Below are 20,937 nucleotides of genomic sequence, written 5' to 3'. Positions count from 1 at the left end.
CTTTTATTATTATTTTTTTCATTGACCGTTTGTCAATATTAATGAATAGTTTTATCTAAAAAAATGCGTCAAAAGGATGTTTTAATGGACGTCATTAATACACTCTTTTTCATTACGTAACTCTTTTGTGATTTCGACGTGATGGGGATTTGATATGGGCGACCAAATATACGCACAGAAACAAAAAACAATGACAATCAATGACTACATTGTACATGAAATTGGTTTTGATTTGGTATTATATAATTTCAAATTTTGTCACCAGAATAAAAAAGTTTGCTGTCAACAATAAAAATGTTGTAATCAACTCGTTTGTTAATAAGCGATTAATAAATAAAACTGTTTAAAGCACAAACAAACGATAGCCAGTAAGTGCCTTTAATAGCAATTGCAAAACTAATTTATTATTATTAAATAGGAATAACCAAGGGTGGCAAAAAATACTAGCAGCGCAGGCACAATTACTGTTGTTTGATATGCAACCACTTGTGCACTGGTGTAATGTTAACAGTCGTTATTTTTACGCAAACCACTAATGGAAAATAATAAACACTTTAAAGTAAAAAACAGGTTTATTAAAGCTGGTATTTAGTTGTTTTTAAAGCAATTTTTTAATGAAATAAATGTAGTTATATTTTAAGTAAATAAGTGTAACTCAAAAAATACATATAAAAGAAAATATTATTTACTCATTTGAATTTGATACAAAAACTTTGTTTTTTTATGCGAAATTAAGAAAATGATGAAACTATAGTAAATATATACAACAATAGTTAAATCAAAATTATTTGTGTATAAATTTACAGAAAAAATATTTCAAAAATGTATGGGGATATTGAATGTTTATGTTGGCAATGAGAGGTGTCCTAGTTGCGCCTTGTAGGTTATACAACCATCTGAACTGGCGCGTTTTGAGGTCCTCGAGTGAAGGCAGTGCTTCAACAGCCCCACTTCCTGGATTCAGGATTGACCACTCTTCCGAAGACCGTCGCCACCTGTCTGTCGGAGGAGTAAGCTCTGTTTGGGTCCTCCTGCCGTAATCAGCTTACCTTTTTAATCAAGGTGGCCATGGCAGTGCCTTAATTTCTAAGCGAGCTCTTGACAAACGTGAAATGTGCTCGAGTTGGTGCGGCGAAGTCTCTCTCGCAAATCACTGAAAAAAGGCTCAACAATAACCGCGAGGCTGTGAACTAGTTCGAAATTAATGTTTCATGTGTCGGTGTGCTTGATGTGTCCCTTTGTTTTTGTGTTGGAAGTGTTCGAATATGTGTAATGTACCGCCAAAGTTTTATCAGCTCTGTCGTCTTTGTTTATCGATAGATAAGGATGGTGTTGGGATTTTCGAGGATGCAGGCGCCCACGACGACCTCCCGGCCAAGATAATGACGTGTCTCTCCATCCTGGTAGGTGATTCATTGTCTGATAAGCGCCAGGGCCGTTCTGGACGGCTTCGGGCCCGTCCAGGGCCGGCCTCGCTGCACTCTATTTCCAGAGCACACTAATAATACCCCCGAAACATCTGCCTGTCGCGCGTGGGCCGCCTAGATGCACTCGATTGCGCTTTGATTACAGCCGACCAGTTAGGTTATGTGAAAGTTTTCGATAAGGCGATGATAACGCCGTCCGGTCTCTTTGTGTGCCGTCGAGCGCGGCCTGCTGCGATCTCGCTTCTCGCCAGCTGAAAAACAACGCACGGCCGCCTTCGACGGCATGCCGTTCTTATCAGAATTTCAGATTCGACGACGGAGAGGAAAAAATTCAACCGGTTGGCCGAGAGAGACGATTATTTATGCGAACAGATAACGGCCGACTCTGTGATAGCGAGCGCTTTAATTATGCGAACAAAAGAATCGACGAAAACAAAGAAGGCGACGTTGCCGGATCCGCGATACGTTTACATGCTCGGATTGTTTTGGGTCACGTGACGGCACGAAAAAGTTAGGTTAAGTTCGGTTACTACACGACTGGGTTTATCATTGCGGTATTTTTAACACACGACTGACTAATCAGCGCAGTTTTGTTTGTTTCATAAATGTTATTTTTGATAGTGTTTGTTTCTGCTGTGGTTACAACAGCTGCTTCGAAGAATTTTACATGTCCAAATATGCAGACTGAATAATGCGATAACGTGCTGTTTTTAGACAACTGACTGAAATATCACGAATGGTGTGATACTATCTGATATGAATTTTTTGTTAAAACGTTTCGCTCATACTTAAATTTTCGGGAATTATAACACATATTTCTATTTGTTTTAAGAACTCTTCCTGCTTTTAGTTTAAAAAACAAACTTTTTTGTAGTTTTTTGTCGCGGGGTTATCGCCCCCTTTAGTTTAATGAAATGACAAATTGACAAGTTGAAGGTTAACAAATTCAAAAATTGTAATTTTAAATCTGATTGTATTCTATTTTTGCAAGTTCTTACTTAAATCACTTTTTTAAAAACTTTGACGAGATATGTTACTTTACTTTAAAACTAAAAAAAAAATGTAAAAATGAATAGATACATAATTACAAATATATAGTCTGGGTTTCAGGGCTATGTTTTCTACTCTCTAAAGTAAGTTCTATGAAAATTCTTTTACAACAAAATTCATTTTGTACTTCTATTGAATTTAAAGTTTGGTACATTTTTTTATCGTACTTACTCGCTTTTATTTGGAGAAAATTGATTAATAATAATAAAAAACAAAACATTTTTGTCATGTCATGATTTAACAGTTATCTAATTCATAACACTAAAAAAAATGAGTAGCAGCCGGATAGATATTTCTATTTAGATACAGGAATTTGTTAAAATCAAAAGTAGTATAAAATCTTATGAGTTTATTTCTCAGTTAAATATAAAATGAGTCTTCGTTGCATGAGTCGAAATGTCAAAAACGTCGAATATAACTTTGTCATAAAACAGATATTTTATTAAAGAATTAAAGAATCAAACTCATAAAAGCTTGTAACACTGTATATCTTTCTGGCCACTCCACAAATCTCGGTTAGAATATCATTACACTCTTATTTCCAAACTCGGTAGTAATATACTATTTCGTCGTTCTATGTTACTGTGAATAATATAATAATAATAATATAATTTACAATCGTTACGTTGTCAATAATACACACTCCATCTTTCGTTACCGCCCAACTTTGTGACAGTTCTGACAATTTAAACCTTCAAATATTAACATTTTCAGAAATTGAAATTTAATTTCTTAATTTAATATAGTAAATTATGATCTTCTCAACATCCCTGAATACGTAAATAAATATTCACTGATTTTTATTGAGAAAATGTAGTTTAAAAATTGTAAATTGTAGCATTGAGTTATGGAACGTACTGTATAGCACTGTTGAATGAATCAACACTTGGTGCTCAATGAAACTGTAAAATACACAAGTATAATAAATTATTAATTATGAACCTATCGGAATGTGGTAAACTTTTTGCTGCTACAGGCGTATCTTCGTGATGTTTAAATGAATGCTCGTCTCTTAAACAAATCGTTATTATATTGAAAGAAATAAATAACAAAAAGTGAAGAGGCCCTGTCCTGCATGGCTGACTGAAAGTGGTCAAATGCAATACTCTCTCTTTAATTGAGAGGAAATGAATTAAAATCAGTTTTTATTCGAAACATTCGCTTTTCTGATTTAATGATTTTAATGGAAGTGCAGTTCCTCTCTATTATCATTAAAGCATAAACTTTGATAGCGAAAAAAACACCAACTGTTGTTATGACGGAAGCACGTCTTTCTACATTTTATGAGTCTTCGTGTATAAAATTTTGTGGCACAGTTGGTTACGAAAACAATGCAGTCAATGTCAGTTATCATTTTTTGTTTGCTGGAGAGAATTTTTTCCAAGATCATGTCGGTTTCCCCACTGGTCACGCCACTGACTCTGACATTCTTATCGATTATCATCCGATCTGCCTACGGATTTCAAGGCTTTTTTCAAAACAAACGACAGTCGCAATTATTCTTGATACGATCTTGCAGGCCGTTCGGACGTCATTGAATACAAAATTCCTATAAAAATACGAGTGCGAATGACAGTAATCGGTTTATTTGATTCTTGAAATCGATCAAGCTATCGCGTCGATGACATTTACGAATGATTTTTCAGCGTGACTCACGCTGTATAGTATAGAATCTGTCGTAACAATTGCTTTTTTTTTCTCTCTTCGGCTTGTTTATAAATTGAACATTTTTAGTGTAGGTGTCTGCTGTGACCTTGATTGATATAATTAGGTGATTTTCCACAGAAAATCGTAGCGAGACTGATCTTTTGTGGTCACCTGAGGGGGTTTTGTGCGCTGTCGTAATAACGTGACCCCAACCCAAATTGATTACACGATGATGTGAATGATCACATCTCAAGATGGATCACTGATCACTGGATCAAATCGCGGATTGTGTATGACGTTTTGGGGAAAACCATGGATAAGAACTATGCTTTTATACAGCTTCATTTTTAAATCGCTCACTTATGGTGAATTTAAATTAGCTTCTCCCACAAGTTGATATCACTTATATTATACAATCGGTCAAATAATGAATGAGTCATTTCGCCATAAGAAACTTGGAGATATAAATAAACAACACACGTTGTCTTTTATCTCTTCTAACAATCGTGAGATTTCGGAGGCGTACTGAAGAGGTAATTTTTCGTACATCTGGATGTTAAAAATTATAAGGAGAGAGTGGGAGGGAAAGTTTGAACATAAAACTAAGTTTTAAAATATCTACGTTAAGCTAATTTCTTTATCTCTCGATGTATTAAAAGTTATTGGTGTTCCCCAAGGCTGCACTCTAGGACCTCTCCTTTTTATTTTATTCAACGAAGATCTTGTTTTATCATAAAATTATTAAGTGTTGGTGTTTATGCTGTTGACATTAAATAATATTCTTCTATAGTTAATGACATACATGCTGTTAACCTTCAAAATTGTGTTGATATTCTTATAATATAGTAGAGTAATAAATTTTAACTAAAATTAAATAGAAAAAAGTGTTCTTTGTAGCCTACAACTTTTAAAATGAATGCAGTTGACTCAGCCTCATATTATGTAGTAAGATGCTTATTAAAGAAACTTCGTCAAAGGTCTTGGCATTATTTTTGACCTGAAGCTTTATTGACATCATATTTCAAAGGCGTCTACTTCTATAAATTTTGCGTATTAACGTCAATTAGTTTACATCAGGTTTAATTTGTAAGTCACTATAGAAAGAAATAATTTGTTGCATACAAATTGTACCAGAACTAATGTCAAATGTTTTCACATTCTTATGAGTTCTAAAAAATGGTTTTTTGTATTACAACGGCGGAAAATGTATCTTTTCCTTCATATAATACATATAACTTTTCCTACGATCCAGCAAGAAAAACTTCAAAAATAACAGTTTTTCTATATATCACAGTTTCGTTATTAAATCTAGTAGCATTTTTTCCGTTCCTATGGGGGAGGTAAAATTTTTACTTCCCTGAGAGGTTACATACAGGTGAACCAAAAGTAGCTCGCAAAATTTATAATTTTCTGGGTATTTTTTTTTAAATCTTTGAACAGGTCCATTTTATTTTTGTAAATGATACATTTCTATTATACTATTATTTATAATGTCAATGATTTTTAAGTAACGACGTTATCAGTATTTTTTTTAAATAGCAAACAACATTTTTGTTTACTCTTTTTGGTAATATGTTCTTACAAAAAGGTAGAAGAATGTACCTATGGCAATAATGACTTGATAGTTCGTTTCTTAGTAACCGGCAAATTCAAATTTTGATTTTTCGAGGGCCGAATCGATAAGATAGCCCTTTTGAAGTACTACAAACTCCATCAATCAGATTTTGATTTCTATTACTCCTGCAGCCGGAAAAAAAAATAGAACTAATTTCCCATGTTAATTTTCTATATCCAAGTCTGCTTGAGACACCCCGTATATATTTTATCATGTTTTGTAGCTTGTGTACCTGTGTGCGTCCTAAAGCATTTTTTCGTAGAAACAATTTTTGGCCATATTATTCTGTTTGACCGACCTCTAATAAATTTTGCAATTACTTATTTTACGACCAATTTATTCGCACATTAACTTGTCTGTAAAACGTAAAAATGTTTTTTGTATTCTTTAAGCATTTTTTAATTGATAAGGACAAGAAGAAAAACTATGAGAAAGTATTTCGTTTTTAAAACATGATTTTCAACATCAACAATACGATGCTGATAAAAGTCTGTAGATGGACACTTGTAAAATGAAATAAATGAGTCACCACCCTTGCTTTTTTATTGATTTTAAAAGAGTATTGAATCAAAAAAAATTAATTACTTAGTAATAAAATAAATCGTATTTCCTAATAGCGTGTAAATCATTAATTGCGGGCATTTCACCATTGTTTTTATGCATAAAGGAAATACATTATTTTATTGTCTTTATGACTTATAGCAAACAGGTGGTAGTTCCTGTAATCAAAACGAATGTTTTGTAACAAAATACCCTCTAAAAGTGATTATGTATTTATTTTGACTCTGTCTTTTTGAGTGTTCTGTACCCCATCGCCTTATCGGTATTTTTTTTAGAAGGTGGTCTCATTTCATCCCATCTGACGTTAAAATTTCGGAAAAAAGCACCACACAGCTGTGCCCGAATAGAGAGCGCTTTCTATAGAATAAGGTTTCACTAAATCCGCATCGAATCCGTCACAATTAATAATAACGAGAGCCGTCTTTTAATTAATATCAGTAGTAATTATGCGGTTGAACACAATGTGATAAAAGGCTGGCAACCCGTGCAGAACGCGCATCAGAACCGACTTAGAAAGTGCTTCCGGCGTTCACTCTTATCAAATCTCGTGATCATGGCACAGGAAAAACCGACTTAATTAGCGTTGGTACTATGTGTTCAGTATGTCTTGAGGTTTGAAATGTTGATAGTAAGGTTTTTTTTGTACGAGGATTGGAATCGTTTCAGTTGCGTCACCCGGAAAGAACAGAAATGGTGGACGGATGAGTGGGGGATTAAAGAATGAAGATATAAACTTCTGAACTGTTGTGTATAATGGAAGAAATTAGGTCGTGTAGGACATTGAATTCCCTCTCCACTTTGTTAAGAGATAAATTGATATGCAAATCATTTTTGATCAAGCTTTATACTTTACATTGTGATAGATAAAGGTCAGCGGGTTTTTCTCTATTCGTATTGTTTTTTTCTAGACTCTTTGGGAATGAGAACTAAAATCTCTCATTTATGTAAATACAGAAAAAGAAGAAAAAACAGATTCAATTTGTTTCCAAAGGGTTATATTACTATGTATTACCAAAATTAAACCATTTCTAAATTTATGATGATTTCTAACACTTCCGGCGAAAATGCATTAGTGATATGTCTGCACCACAACATGTTGATGATCGATATAGAGTGAACATGCTGCTCAGGGCTATTTATTATGTGATTATGTAATTTGGTTATGTAAGTGGGAAGTAGTGGTCTCAATATTGCTCTCTGCGGGACTCCGCTTCAATCTTCGGGATTTTGTAACGGATTTTCAATGATAATAAAAATTTCGTAAACTGTTTCACTTTGGAGACAAAAATAAATGATTTTAGATGGCTGGTGAATATTCAATATTTACTAATGATGATATACCTACATAAATTACAAAGTAATTTTTGAATTGAATTTATTGAATATTTAGTATTAATTACTATCTCAAAATTGGTACATGGTGGAGTTGTAAAAAAATTTCAATCAATGAACGATAAACGAGAATAACTATATTATACAGGGTAGTTCCGTTTTACCGGCGAATATTCAGGAATAGTTAGAATACGTGAAAATAATGTGGGTTTGTCTTACGAACAAGTGTTCAAAAACGCTTTCTTACCAGAGATAAATGGCGCCAACAATTTTTCATTGTTCTAACTAATCCTGAATTTTTGCAGGATAAAACTACCCTGTATATTTGAGGCAACCAACGATTTTGTTGACTGTTTTTGGTAATAGATGCATTCTTCTACCTTTTTAAAAAATATATTACTAAAACAGTAAACAAAAATGTTTGGTTGCCATTTAAAAAATACTGATAACGTCGTTACTTAAAAATTATTGATATTATAAATAATAGTATAACGAAAATGTATCATTTACAAAAATAAAATTGACCTGTTCGGGGATTTAAAGGATTATGAATGCGCTACTTTTGGTTCACTGTATAATTAGCTTAAAAGTAATAAAATTGTTTGGAATAATCTTTCCTAATTCTATTATTAATTCAGTCGCTGCATATATTTTACCATTTTATTTATTATTATTCTTACGTCAACTGTCATTAACACAAATCTAGAATTAACCATGTAGAAAGTAACAACAACAAAAAGCGTCGAGCTAGAGTTTCAGTTTTTTTTAATCGTACAATTAGCCGTTATCTATGCACACATCGTTCCCCGGTTTCGATAACATACTAGGGAAATCTAGGATTTGTCTATTAATCACACCTAAAAATAATCCTTCACAACACCAAAACACACACATACGAAAATTTACGCAACACGAATTAATCACCGTAATAATCACTTTCCAGGTTGCCAAGAGCGACCCTCTGCCGCACGTCATCTGTGTGAGATGCATCGAACAGCTTGAAGCTCTCTACAGGTTCAAAGAGGTCGCCCGGAAAGCCGAAGACCTCCTCAACCAATTCCTAACGTATACGAAGCAGCTGGCCGGAACAGCAGAGGTGAGATTTTATTTTAGACCGCGCGATTGAACAGCGGACTATAGACGACCTGTGATACATATGGGTTTCTCGTCGCTGAAGCGAATTTTTTGTATCGACTGTAGCCTAAGGCGATGGCTACGAAAAGTCCCAATGAGAGGACTACGATGAGACCGGTGAGGGGGATGGAGAAATGGTGTCGTAAGATTCGAGGTTTGAGAGCTGGAAGAGTTTGTGGCTCGCAGATGGCGCTGTCGAGGTTGTAGACCATGATGGTGGTCGAGGTGTGAAGGTCGAAACAGGTCGGACCGTTTGAAATTCGAGTTATAGACGTAGGAAGAGATGTGGCGATTTTGTACAAGTCGCAATTACAAGTTAGGGGATTGTTATTGAGAGCGAAATTGGTCAATTGTTGCCAAGAAATGAGATCGAAAGGGACCGTTGAAAGATTGTTATCATTTAAATAAAGCTGAAATAAAATATAGTTAGTTAAAAAAATGCAAAGTTGGGATTTTTGTTACCTCTTCGATTGCTTGGTTGGGGGAAAAAGCGTCGACATTGATGTCTTCAAGTGAAGGGTTGTTTGTGAGGCTCAGTTTTTTTAGGTTTAGGGTTGGTGCGAAAGCACTCGAGTTGATGTGGTGGAGTTTGGTCAAGTTGTTGGCAGATATTTCGCTCAATTTTTCTAAGCCTGAAAACAGTTTTGACAGAAAAAAAATTGGATATTAAAAATTATTTGTATGATAAAGAGGTGGTAGATTTTTTTTCATTTAATGAATATCAAGTTGAATAAATCAAAAACATTTTGAGGAATCTTCTAATCCAAAAAGAAAAGTATTTAGGTTTTAAATAAATTGGAAATTATCAAAATGCTTAAATTCTTTAGGTTTCCAACGAAAGATTATGAATCAAAAAGAGTAATTCTGAAAACAGATAAAAAAATTTAATCGTAATTGCATAATGACTCACACCACGTAATAACAACATACTTGAGTTTTCCATACCTTGGAAGCTTTCCTCAGTCATTTCGATAATAGGATTACCGTCTAAAATTACAACTTGCAAACTTTTAGCCACTGCTTTCAAACTATACGGAACAAAATCCAAGTCATTAATCGACAAATCCAACTCTCTCAAATAGTCCAATCCTTCAATTGCACTTTTTACCAAATCGGTCAGCTCATTGTCAGCCAAATTCAGACTCTTGAAAAGTAAAACACAGAGTATGTAAGCCAATTTAGCCAAGGTACTTACTGTAAGACCTCTTAGAGAAGTAAGAGCCAATTGTGTATGTATATCTAACAAGACAAAATCATTTCCTTTGAGATTAAGTCGTTTTAAATTTGGTGCGAACTTAAAAACGTTGTTTTGAAGACTATGAATTTGATTATAACTCAAATCTAACTCTTCTAGAGCTATCGCAGTTGGTTTAGTACCATTGTAGGGACCTTTAAAAATACCTGGAGTCAGTTGTTCTGACGTTAGAAGATTATGACTTAAGTCAAGAAATTTTATATTGACGATACTCTCCAATGGTTCAGGGTTTAAAATTTTGAGATTGCAGTTAGAAAGTATAATTTCAACAACAGCAGCAGTTGATGGAAGTTTTTGCAAGTGTTTGAGATTATTATAAGCGAAACTTGCTTTAATAGTGGCATTATGTGGAGGCCAAGCGGCTAACATATGAATAAAATGTTTTTTAGAACAGTCGAGAGTGAGAGTTTGGGCATCATCGGAGTAGTCACAAGTGCATTTCGAGCAGATATTTGTGGAATTTTCAAAGATTTCTTCAGCTGTTACCGACATCAAAAACAAGTACGAGTAAAAATATAAGTACTGGAAATACTAAAAAAATATAATAAACAATAATTTTTGATGCTTCACTAAATGCACAAAACTTACCATTGTATGATACGCACTTTATTACACTGTGATTCGATAAGTTAAGTATTTAGAAGTCTGCCATGTTTATTTGTGGAATTAAATGATATGATAAGGATAAGATAAGGGATTTTTTGTTATTTCCTTTTATTCCTCTTTACTTACACTGTATACAAAGTTTACAATTCAATATATAAAAAAATCTAATATGGTAGCCGGTCATGACCTAAAATTCGACGTTTAGCTTTAGTTTTAATGTCATTCTTTTCGGTTTTGTGGAACTCGGCTTTGCCTCACACTCAAAATCGCGGCGCATTTGTTGAAACGGGATCGTACGCAATTTGAGTAGCGTAGGGATAACTCATATTCCTCTGGTATCTCCTATACTTTATCACACCTAAAACTGCAGCAACCAAGGCTACCAACATCAAAATAACACTCAATACAATCAAACTTATCCTAACAATCGAAAATTGGTACTCGATGGACTCAGTACGAACCACATGTTTGCTCTGAAACAATTGACGATTACAATGTGTTACCCAGGGTTTAATAGTGTTAAACCTTGACTGAGCAAATATCACTTTTCAAGTAAAAAACTTGAATTTCGCGTTCCGTTCTAGGATCCATGCAGTAGGGGCCGTTTTCTGATCGGATGATGTCTTTTGAAAGTGCTAGTGTGATGTTGTACAAGTCACAAGAACAATCAAACGGGTTGTTTTTGAATTCAAAAATATGTAATTTTGACCAGGGAAGTAGGTTAAAGTCGAGTCTGAAAAGTTCATTGTTGTTTAGGTAAAATTCTTCAAGGGTTTGATTGGCGGCGAAAGCCTCACGGTCTATATCTCTCAAGTGGAAGTTGTTTGAAAGACTTAATTTTTTTACTTTTGGCATAGAATCAAAAGTATTGGCGTTGACGTATTTCAATTTTGTTAAGTTGTTGGCCGAGAGTTCGATTATATTTCCTAGACCTAAAATTCGCGTGTTTTTACTTATTTTTATAATTTGTAAACACACTAACCTAGGAATGACTCAGAGGTCAGTTCCATGATTGGATTGTTGTCCAGGTTGAGTATTTGTAGACTATTTCCAACCTTAGCTAGACTAAATGGAACAAAATCAAGCAAATTGTTTGATAAATTCAAGTCGGTTAAATTTTTATGAGTCTCAATAGCACCAGCGATCATTTCAGTCAATTCGTTGTTGGCCAAGTTGAGGCTCTGTTAAAAAAACTTTAAAAAACAAACCTAAAACCCATCCTAGACTCACCTGAAGTTGTCTAATGGACGACAAAGCCAGCTGCGTGTGTAAATCCAGCATAGTAAAATCATTACCTTCCAAATTAAGTATTTTCAAATTAGGCATGTGCTCAAAAACTTTCATGCCCAAACTGTGGATTTGATTATATGCCAGATTTAGGTTTTCTATTGCGATTGGTCTATACTCGGTATTATTTATCGGCCCTCTAAACTTTTCCGAGGCTATTTGTTCGGCTGAAATGACAAGTGAGGATAGACAATCCTAGTTTGCGGTCCGACAAACCTGGCAATTTATTATAACTAAGATCAACGAATTTGACGTCTGGTGAAGCGGCAAATAGTGCCGGTTTTAGGTATTTGATGTTACACCTAGACAAGATAATTTCAACACTGGCATTTGTTGGGGGAAGAGGCTCAAGTGTCGGTAGGTTATTTCCGGCAAAATTAGCGATTATTGTATTGTTTTGGGATGGCCATTTGCTTAAAATGTGATCTAGGTTTTTGTTGACGCAATTTAGGGTAAGGATTTGGGCGTTGGCTTTTGTTTTGCAGCTACAGGTTTGGCAGATATCTTCTCCGAAGGCTGCCGGAAGTGCTAACAGTAAGATGGTGACAAGAAGAGACTGAAAGTTGCGGTTTAGTGGAGATAAAAGGTGGAAGAAAATTACTTACCATTTTTGTCGTATCAACTGGAAATTTTTAACGCTTATCAGTCCCTGACTATCTTTGTTTTGTTTCATGTTTTGATAAGATAACAGTTCCAGTTGTGTGTCAGGTGTAATGCGCGGCATGTGCGCTTGTTAACCACTTTTATTAAAAAAAAAAATTGAAATCATTGTGATTTTTTTGTTTTTTAGGAGAGGATGGAACGCACGAATGCCGTTCTAGAGTCAATGATGAACGCCTCCACTATCCTAAAAGCCGAAGATACACCCAACAGTATTACAATCAGTCGAAAAACCGAACCGGAATCGGCGAAAGAGGACCAAAAACCGCCCACAACCGAACCAACAGACTTACGATATCCACCAGATAGCGAACCGAATAGTATACCCTCACCGTCGATAGCACCTAATTTTGGTGAGGGTGCTATGCAAATCGACGAGTGTCCCAACCAACCGGCCGATTTATCGAACAAGAAACCGGAAAATCTCACCTGCGTGCCGGAAATAGATTTTATCAAAGAGGAAGTCAACGATAACGCCTCGGATTATAGCAACAGCTCGGATCCGGAAAGGCTGGAAGTGGACATGTCGCAGGTAAAGTGATTTTAAAAAGCCAAATTAATTGTGGATACTAACGAAATATTTTTTTAGGGCGTGGAGGAGCATTCCAATTCGACGACGGCGAGCGCGACCTCCCCCATTCCTGACAACGTCCAACCCGACGAAGAGGCGTCCTTATGGCGTGCCCTGTCCCACAACGGTTACAACCCCAACGTGCCCTTGAGCGGCGAAGCCAGCCAACTACTCAGGAAACTGATAACGTGCCGAAAATTAGGCATGAGTATAACCCCAGCTCCTCCTTTCGTCCTCGATAACCGAGTAAACTCCCCCAGCGAGCCCCTCAACATGGAAACCAACTCCAAACCGTCGACGGGCCGAAGAAAACAGAGTTACCCTACCAAAGCCTCAATTGAAGATTCTAGGTATTATTATCTTTTCTCTTTTTTATGAAATTGTTATTTTATATTTGGAAAAAAGGAGTCCGGCTCGCGACGACGGCGAGGACTATATCCCCGACTTCACTGGCAACAGCCCCTGGTGCAACCTTCAAATAGTGAAAGGAGGCAAAGGTGGTGCCGGAATGGCGCGACGAGTTGATCTCTCGTGCACGAATTGCGGGACTCAAACCACGACTATATGGAGGAGAAATATGAAGGGAGAAATGGTCTGCAATGCTTGTGGTCTCTATTACAAGCTTCACGGTATTGATAGGCCGCATACGATGCGAAGGGATACGATCCACACGCGACGTAGACGTCCTAAAGCTGCAGAAGCGAGGAACGAGAAGGACAAGTGCAGGGAGTACGCGACTATCAATAATCAGTTTAAAGGTTGGTGATTTTGGTGGTGAAATATGTGCTGATTGGCATGTTGCAGCGCCAAAAAAAGGGCACGGTAATGCAGAATCCGCCGATACTGAAGACATGTTGAGTGCGTTGAGACGACAGATACAGCCTCATTTGGTGATGGCATTGCAGGGACATAAAACCACCGCCTATCCTCATTTACAAGTAAGGAGTTTAAAGTAAGTACTGAGAAGTATAGAAGTTTTTGTTTTCAGGCAGCCAACTTTGCCCATTTCTTGCCGACGAGCGGTTCCCCCGGCGGCTCTGCCCCCGAGGCCGAGTCCGATGAGGAGAGTATAGCGGATTTGCCACTAAATCTTGTCTCAACTCAAATGACGGAAACGGAAAGTCATTGAAACGATTACCAGTGATACCAACTACTTAACTAGATACGTACAGAAAAAGCTTGGTTTATTAAAGTGCACCTAACTCGATTCTTTGGTTACTAGTTTAGATTTTTGATTACTTATTACGGAGCTCTCTTGATTTTTCTCTCGACCCAGTTTTGTAGATATTTATTTATTTTTTATTTTATGATTCAGTACTTATTTAATAACAAATACTCAGTTCTGTTACGTTTAACTTAAATTGTCTTTTTCACCAAATGTGATATTTTTCCATGATGCATTACCAGTACCGACACCGCAACCAAATTTTTTGCTTGAAGCCAGTAGTACCTTGTGTATTTTTTTAGTTTGTAATCAATACTCAGTATTTTAAGAGATCTTCACTGTTATCGAAATTCGACCAAAATACTCATTATTTATTCTCTTATTTTGATGTGATGCGAATAATCTTAATAATAATCAAATACTCTTTGATGGTTAATTTTTCATAATGAAACTTAATAAAATGTTGTAAAGGAGTTTATTAATATTTTGTAGTTATTTAGCTGTTAGGTTTTTTATATATATATTTGATTGTATTTAAGCTTTTTCTTTGTCGCGACCCCTTCTTTTTTGTTCTGTGATTATTTAACAGTTGCAAGCACGTACTACTCAGTATTATTAAATAATTACAGATCAATTAATTAGATCTAGACGTAACCTGGTAGTATTAACATTATGAGTGATATTTCTTTAATATTTAACCCATTTAATAATTAACTTATTAAATCCAAAATCAGTATTTTATACATTTTTTATTTTTTACTAAGCTATATTGCCTTAGGTCTTAGTTGTGTTATTAATTTTTAATTATGTTTGGCAGCTATGCCCGCAGCTTGATAAATTGCCGTAAATGTTGCCCTTGTTCATGAAAATTGTTGATTTTTGTTGGAACTCGAATGTTTTGAGTGGTTGTGATAAAACTTGTTAAAACGAGCGCGAGCTCAAGCGAAAATCACCGAACTTGCGCTCTCTTGGTGTGTTGATTTTTCTACATTTTTGTCTATTTTTCTCATATATATTTTGTAAAGTGTTTTCTTAAAAATAACTGTAACGTATTAACAAATTGGCTAATAGAATTTTAGAATATTTTTTTACAAATAAACGCTGCAATTACTTAACCAATTTTATTATTGATTACACCAACTACATTGACATTATAATCCTCCTTCTTAGTGGTACTTGTAGTTCTTGTGGCGGCCTGTAAAATAACAGAATAAGACACTGCTTCAGCAATAAACACGCAAAGCTGCACTTGTAGAACTTACTAACATTAAGGCCTTTTTGTAATCGCGTCTAAGTTATCTTAATCTAAAGTGCAGCCTCTACATATTCCTTACACCCCCAAATACTCACTTAGTTTTTGTGAATTAATCACATAAAAGAAGACCATAGAAGCCGTCACGACTTGCAAAAACGGAGCAATTCCGCTACGCTTTGGCTGCACGTACTTATGTTGCCATCTCCAGTAAGCTAAAGAACACAAGAAAATTACTTTTTTTTCGAATGAGAACAAAAGTATTACCTCGGCTGATAGCCCCAGCGATAGCCTGAGGATGTTTATTGCGACGTGCAAACCAATTTCCAAGCTCCCCCAATTTCACTTGGGCTAAAGGAGTATCAGCTGAAAGGGCGATTACGTAATTAGAGGTTATGTCATTGGAGTCCAAATTTGAAAACAAAATACGATACCTTTACCGTAATAACGTGCAGGGTCATAAGGACCGTGGATTTTAGGGTCGTATTCAGCAGGATAATCACCAAAACCCATTTTCTTTCACTTCGAAAATTTACGAAATGAGAAGCAAATGGAGGTGTCAAACGGCACGAAAACTGTCACTTGTCACCAAAAGAGGGCAAGCGATCTTTTAGATAATTTAAATAAATTAAAGCTGAAAAAAAAGAAACATAGCATATAGCAATTATTATTTGTTTAAAAAAGTACTTGAACGTTTTTCTTTAAGGAGAGTTGACTTTTTCGTCATTTACAAATATCATTACAGTTTTCTGCAATTGCACACTTGCAAGAAATTTACAGTTTTCTCCTATAAAAAATCCCTAAATTCTTAACTGTCCCTATCTGTGTTGTTCTGTGCCCATAATTGTCCCTAACCCTAATCCTAAAAAGTCTGAGAGCTGCGGTTCTCTCAAGTTTTATTGTTTTATTTATTAGTTATTGACAAATTTAAAAGTTTTAACGATAACAAAGTGATGTACGATTGTACAAGTCAATAATGTTTAGTTGCTTTATATCACTTGTTATAATTTTATTGTAAGTGTTTTTAAGGCCATGATCATATTTTTTTTTTCTCATAAACATTATCTTTGGGCAGGTGAGTTATGATAACGTTTGGTTGTTGTTGACCGTTACTTCATTTCCACTTATCAAGGCACTAATTACAATTTAGTGTTTCATTTAAGAATGAATACCAACATCCTTCAAAACAAAATTATTAAGGTAATAATGGTATTAATGTAACTTACTTTTTTATATGAATAATAATATTGATAAATTATAATAACAGCCTGCCGATGATGAACAAAAGGAGATGGATGAAGAAAGTGGGCTCAGTTTTCACTTAACTCGAGCTTATTACACGAGGTAATTTTTTCATTTTAATATATTTTCTATTATTGTTAAAAATATTCTATCATAAGAGTCATTTACGAAACATAAAATTGCAATTTAATGAATTTTTTATGTTATTATAAATTCACTTGAGAGGAAAGTTTTGTATCCATCTTTGGAATAAACATCGTTAATCCCTTGAATGAAAATTATCCTCGGCTTCCTTCGGTCGCCACAGGCATTACCAAATTCTTGGAATTAAAATTATTGTTTATTCTCTTCAGACATAAATAACTATTGCTCCAAGGCCGGATAAAAGTCGCGTAATTGATAACACATTAACACCCAGCTTCTTAGCTGCATCTTCACTTATGTAGCTTTATTACAACCAAAAAAAAAAGAAACACAACTGAATTCCTGAAATCAAGTCCGTACAGTTGGAGACAAAATACTTTGGTCGTCACTTTTCTAACACTTTAATGTAATTCAAGCTTTAATGAATGACAATTTCAAAACGCATCTCTTTCAGGGGGTGTATCTCGCTTACATAACATTTTTTGATACATGTTCATAGGAAACTTTTGTCTTAAAATTGAATATTCTATCACCTGTTTAAATTTGTAACAATAAAAACAGCCTGTATAATAAAATAATATAATTATAATAAAATTAATAATAATACTATATTCTTGCAATACTCGAATTTTGCCTGGATCGGGTGCGATACCATGAGTCTCACATGCTCTAAATAAAGGATTTCTTTCTTTAAAAAGTTACATTTTTCTGGATTAAGTTATAGATTTACTTCTCGCAATCTGGTAAATACTATATTATATTACATATCTACTACATTTTATTATCTTCCGAAAACAATTAAATCCTCTAAGTATACGAATAATTTTTTATAATTTAAACAAGACATCGCAACGGTTATTAAACGAGAAAGAACCTTCTATTGCGCAAATGACGGAAATATTAGAGAGTTTTTGCAAATCGTTAAAAAGTTTAACGTATTACGACAAATGGCCGTTGCTAAGAAATCAAAAAATAAGACAAATACGTAATTACAAGCGAGGTGGTAAATATGGCATTACCCCGAGTGCTTATGTATACGATCGAGAGGCGCTAGCCTCGAGATCGGATAAAGCACAAGGGGTAATGCCATTACCACCCAGGTTTGTATGCTATTTTATTCACAATCACATTATTTTCAGTCAAAAATTTGAGTAAAATAAAATTCTAACAAAGTTAAGGTCCAAACGTGGTAGGCCATCCAAATGACGTTTGATTTTTGACATTTGAGAAATGTTAAAGAAAATATTGAAATAATGTGTAAATCTGATTTAAAGTCGTCGAAATGGAGCAATGAATTAAGAGAATTAAGAGAAACTGCTACAAAAGCAATTGAATACTAATTTAGCGAAATATTATGCGTAACTTGACAATATAAAAGAAAAATTTTCCGGTATTTTCGTAATTTAAACGTTGGCAATCCTGCATATTACCACCCAAGAGGAGTAACATTTATTACTCTTCATGAGAAATAATGACATGTTTCCCAACCTTAAAAAGGTTAGTAATCGGCATATTACATTAGTGATTGTGAATAAACGTCTTTGAATTGACGGAATACGTTTTTCGCCCTTGAAAGACAATTAAAAATGACGTTGTCGTTAAGGTTAACATTAAACTAAACAATTTGCAAAAACTCTGTTGTTACGAAATGTTATTATTACGTAAAAACCACAGAATAAACACAAGAATTTTTAAGTAAAATAATTTCTATTATCAAATGTCAATAAAATGTCCAATCATCTTCATCTTCACTTGGTGGTTCAAACAAACAACTGATGGTTGTTTTTTAGTTGTCTTTTGTGTACATCCTCGTTTCTTTATATCCGTTTCCTATGTTTTCGTTTCCTATGTTTGTCTTCCAATTTTAATTTTAAGGTGTTGACGTAAGAATTTGGGATCTTAGTTTTTCGCGTCTTGTTTTTTGTTGAGTGGAGCTGTTAGCTGCTTTTTTGGCAAAGGGACAATAGTTCCAAAGGGAGTGTTAATTTCGTGGCGTTCGTTAATATCTTTAACACCACTCTGATCGAGTCAGTATCTTTTGAATAATTGCAAACTATTTTTGATCGAGAGTTTGAGTAACCAGAAACAGGTGTTGTGGAATTGTGATACGTTTCTGATCGAGAGTGGCTAGCCGCGACGATACCAGGTCTTGAATTATTATTTTCTAGCACTGCATTGGTACTTTGTACTGGTCTTGTACTAATTTCTAACGCTGGGTTAGTGATTTGCACTGGGTGATTGTTAGTGCTGTTTTTGTAAAAAAACCTCTTTACGGAATACACCAGGACTGATAGGGAAAATGCCAGCCTTTTTAAAGCCTTCTATAGCTTTTTCTGCGTTAGCAACTCCGAAATAGGCTTTGGTGAATATACTGTTAACATCTGTCACCAAAATCTTTTTTTTACACGGTTTTGATTTCAGAAATAAGTCAGATTCGTTATTGTTTATTGTTTTGTTTTTAAGTGGTGAAAAAAAAAGTGAAATCTATGGGCTGAAGGTGATGATGATGAACAATCAATATCATACAAGCAGTATCTCTAGGCGCTCATATTTCGGTTGTGCTTTAACTAATGCCGTTTTCATCTGCTCCGTTTTAAGTTGTTCTTTCGCTCATTTCGTTTCCATCTTGGAAAGTTGTATTTGTCGTCGACAGTTCTCTATTTTCTTGTCGAGCAACTCTTGTTGGTATTGTGACAATGACATTGTCCTGTGAGAGTCAAATTACATGTATTATTTTTAGTGCGTTGCTAGTGTTAAAAGATCAGCGCTGTGTATTATATCGCTGGGACTCTCAGAAATATTTTTTTTGCATATCAAAATTCAATAATAAAGAGCTGAGTCTCTCAAAGCACCAAAAGGATTAAAACAAACAGTTTAATGGACATCGGCGGCATTGATTATATTACAGATGTAATCATCAAAGACTGGTGGAGCATTGTGGTCCAAAACAGAAATGCTCTTTATAATCGCTAATCGAATCGGCTTCGACAATAGTCTTTGTTTAAGTTTTGTAGCATTTCTCTCATCTATTTTTTTTTTACCACAGCATCGTCTGTGATGGGCATCAGAGAACCATTTATGAAATCTGACATCATGTAGAACATGACGCTGTTCGTCGCAAGGATGCTTTATTCTTTTAATCCGTCTTTATCAATGCTCATGTTTGTAAAATGATAATGATGATCTTGTACTATATGTTTGTTTTATAAGTGAAAAACCACAAAATTTTTGTTGTCTGGTTAATTTGGGCGGCCAGTATGTGTATTTGATATAGCTGGTTGTAAAGTAAATGTAACTAGATTAAAAATTGAAAACGAGTTAAAATGTTTATACGTACCCTGTTATTATTCGTATTTCGTACTCTTCTGAGTATCCTTTGCATCTGCTGCAATATAATTTGACCGATGGTCGTTCACATCGTTGGTTTAGCTTTAGTCCATTTAATCCTAATTCGTCATATCCATTAGGTGACATTGTCGGAAGTTTGTCAACGTCGTCAGGTTTTATAATGATCTCTTCGGATTTAACCTTGAGTAGCGTAATAATGGCCGCCGCCTCCATATTCTCTTATTTATTATACAATGTATAATAATATTATATATTCTATATACTTGACTCTGTTTAAGTACCGTGCCATCAAAAAAAAAAATAGAGTAGGCGTCGATTAAATTCTACAGTTGGAAACACATTGGCTGGGAATTTGGACTGGAAATTTTCCACACAAACTGAAAGTGAAAATGACGATTTGCGGTTTTCGTCTTGTACAGCATTTTTGTAATAACTTGCAACAATAAAAATTTTCTGCTCTAATTGAACCTTATTTCACTCAAAATGAATAAAACGCAAACTTGTCAAAGTTTCCGCTTTGCCGTGAAGCATTTAAAGTCGTTTTCATATTAATGTGCATCGAAGTAGTCGTTGAAAGAAAAAAGTCGTTAAGTTGGTGATCATGCGAAAATTCAAACAATCCTAACCTCAATCCTTCCTAA

At 34.9% G+C, this 20,937-nt stretch overlaps 4 protein-coding genes across 5 annotated transcripts; 1 reads left to right on the top strand and 3 right to left on the bottom strand.

Moving 5' to 3' along the window:
* Nucleotides 1-950: 950 nt before the first annotated feature.
* LOC123016149 lies at nt 951-15,425 on the top strand. 2 transcript variants are annotated; one of them, XM_044416367.1, is made up of 7 exons: nt 951-1,403; nt 8,576-8,728; nt 12,705-13,106; nt 13,164-13,495; nt 13,551-13,903; nt 13,950-14,083; nt 14,134-15,425. In XM_044416367.1, exons 1-7 carry the CDS (start codon nt 1,266-1,268, stop codon nt 14,272-14,274), a joined length of 1,653 nt encoding a protein of 550 aa, XP_044272302.1. In that variant the 5' UTR covers nt 951-1,265; the 3' UTR covers nt 14,275-15,425. The 2 variants fall into 2 exon arrangements, with proteins under 2 accessions (XP_044272302.1, XP_044272300.1); XM_044416365.1 differs by lacking the exon at nt 951-1,403 and having other exon boundaries at nt 8,408-8,728.
* Nucleotides 7,389-10,670, bottom strand: LOC123016150 (phospholipase A2 inhibitor-like). The gene is made up of 5 exons (XM_044416368.1): nt 10,610-10,670; nt 9,962-10,552; nt 9,712-9,910; nt 9,229-9,398; nt 7,389-9,176 (listed from the first exon to the last, which is right to left on the bottom strand). The coding sequence occupies exons 1-5, from the start codon at nt 10,610-10,612 to the stop codon at nt 8,742-8,744; spliced, it is 1,398 nt and encodes a 465-aa protein (XP_044272303.1). The 5' UTR covers nt 10,613-10,670; the 3' UTR covers nt 7,389-8,741.
* LOC123016151 (leucine-rich repeat-containing protein 70-like) lies at nt 10,719-12,662 on the bottom strand. The gene is made up of 6 exons (XM_044416369.1): nt 12,520-12,662; nt 12,131-12,470; nt 11,858-12,081; nt 11,610-11,808; nt 11,153-11,559; nt 10,719-11,100 (listed from the first exon to the last, which is right to left on the bottom strand). Exons 1-6 carry the CDS (start codon nt 12,520-12,522, stop codon nt 10,888-10,890), a joined length of 1,386 nt encoding a protein of 461 aa, XP_044272304.1. The 5' UTR covers nt 12,523-12,662; the 3' UTR covers nt 10,719-10,887.
* On the bottom strand, nt 15,417-16,167 carry LOC123016152 (putative ATP synthase subunit f, mitochondrial). The gene is made up of 4 exons (XM_044416370.1): nt 15,997-16,167; nt 15,830-15,928; nt 15,661-15,777; nt 15,417-15,505 (listed from the first exon to the last, which is right to left on the bottom strand). Exons 1-4 carry the CDS (start codon nt 16,073-16,075, stop codon nt 15,477-15,479), a joined length of 324 nt encoding a protein of 107 aa, XP_044272305.1. The 5' UTR covers nt 16,076-16,167; the 3' UTR covers nt 15,417-15,476.
* Between the last annotated feature and the right edge of the window lie 4,770 nt (nt 16,168-20,937).

The sequence above is a fragment of the Tribolium madens genome, unplaced genomic scaffold (assembly GCF_015345945.1).
Source record: "Tribolium madens isolate multiple individuals breed KSU strain unplaced genomic scaffold, Tmad_KSU_1.1 Scaffold_1;HRSCAF=32;Tcas5.2_LG8, whole genome shotgun sequence".
In the NCBI taxonomy this organism is placed as follows: Eukaryota; Metazoa; Arthropoda; class Insecta; order Coleoptera; family Tenebrionidae; genus Tribolium; species Tribolium madens.
Note: the sequence above shows the minus strand (reverse complement) of the source record. Positions and strands in the feature narration are given on the sequence as shown.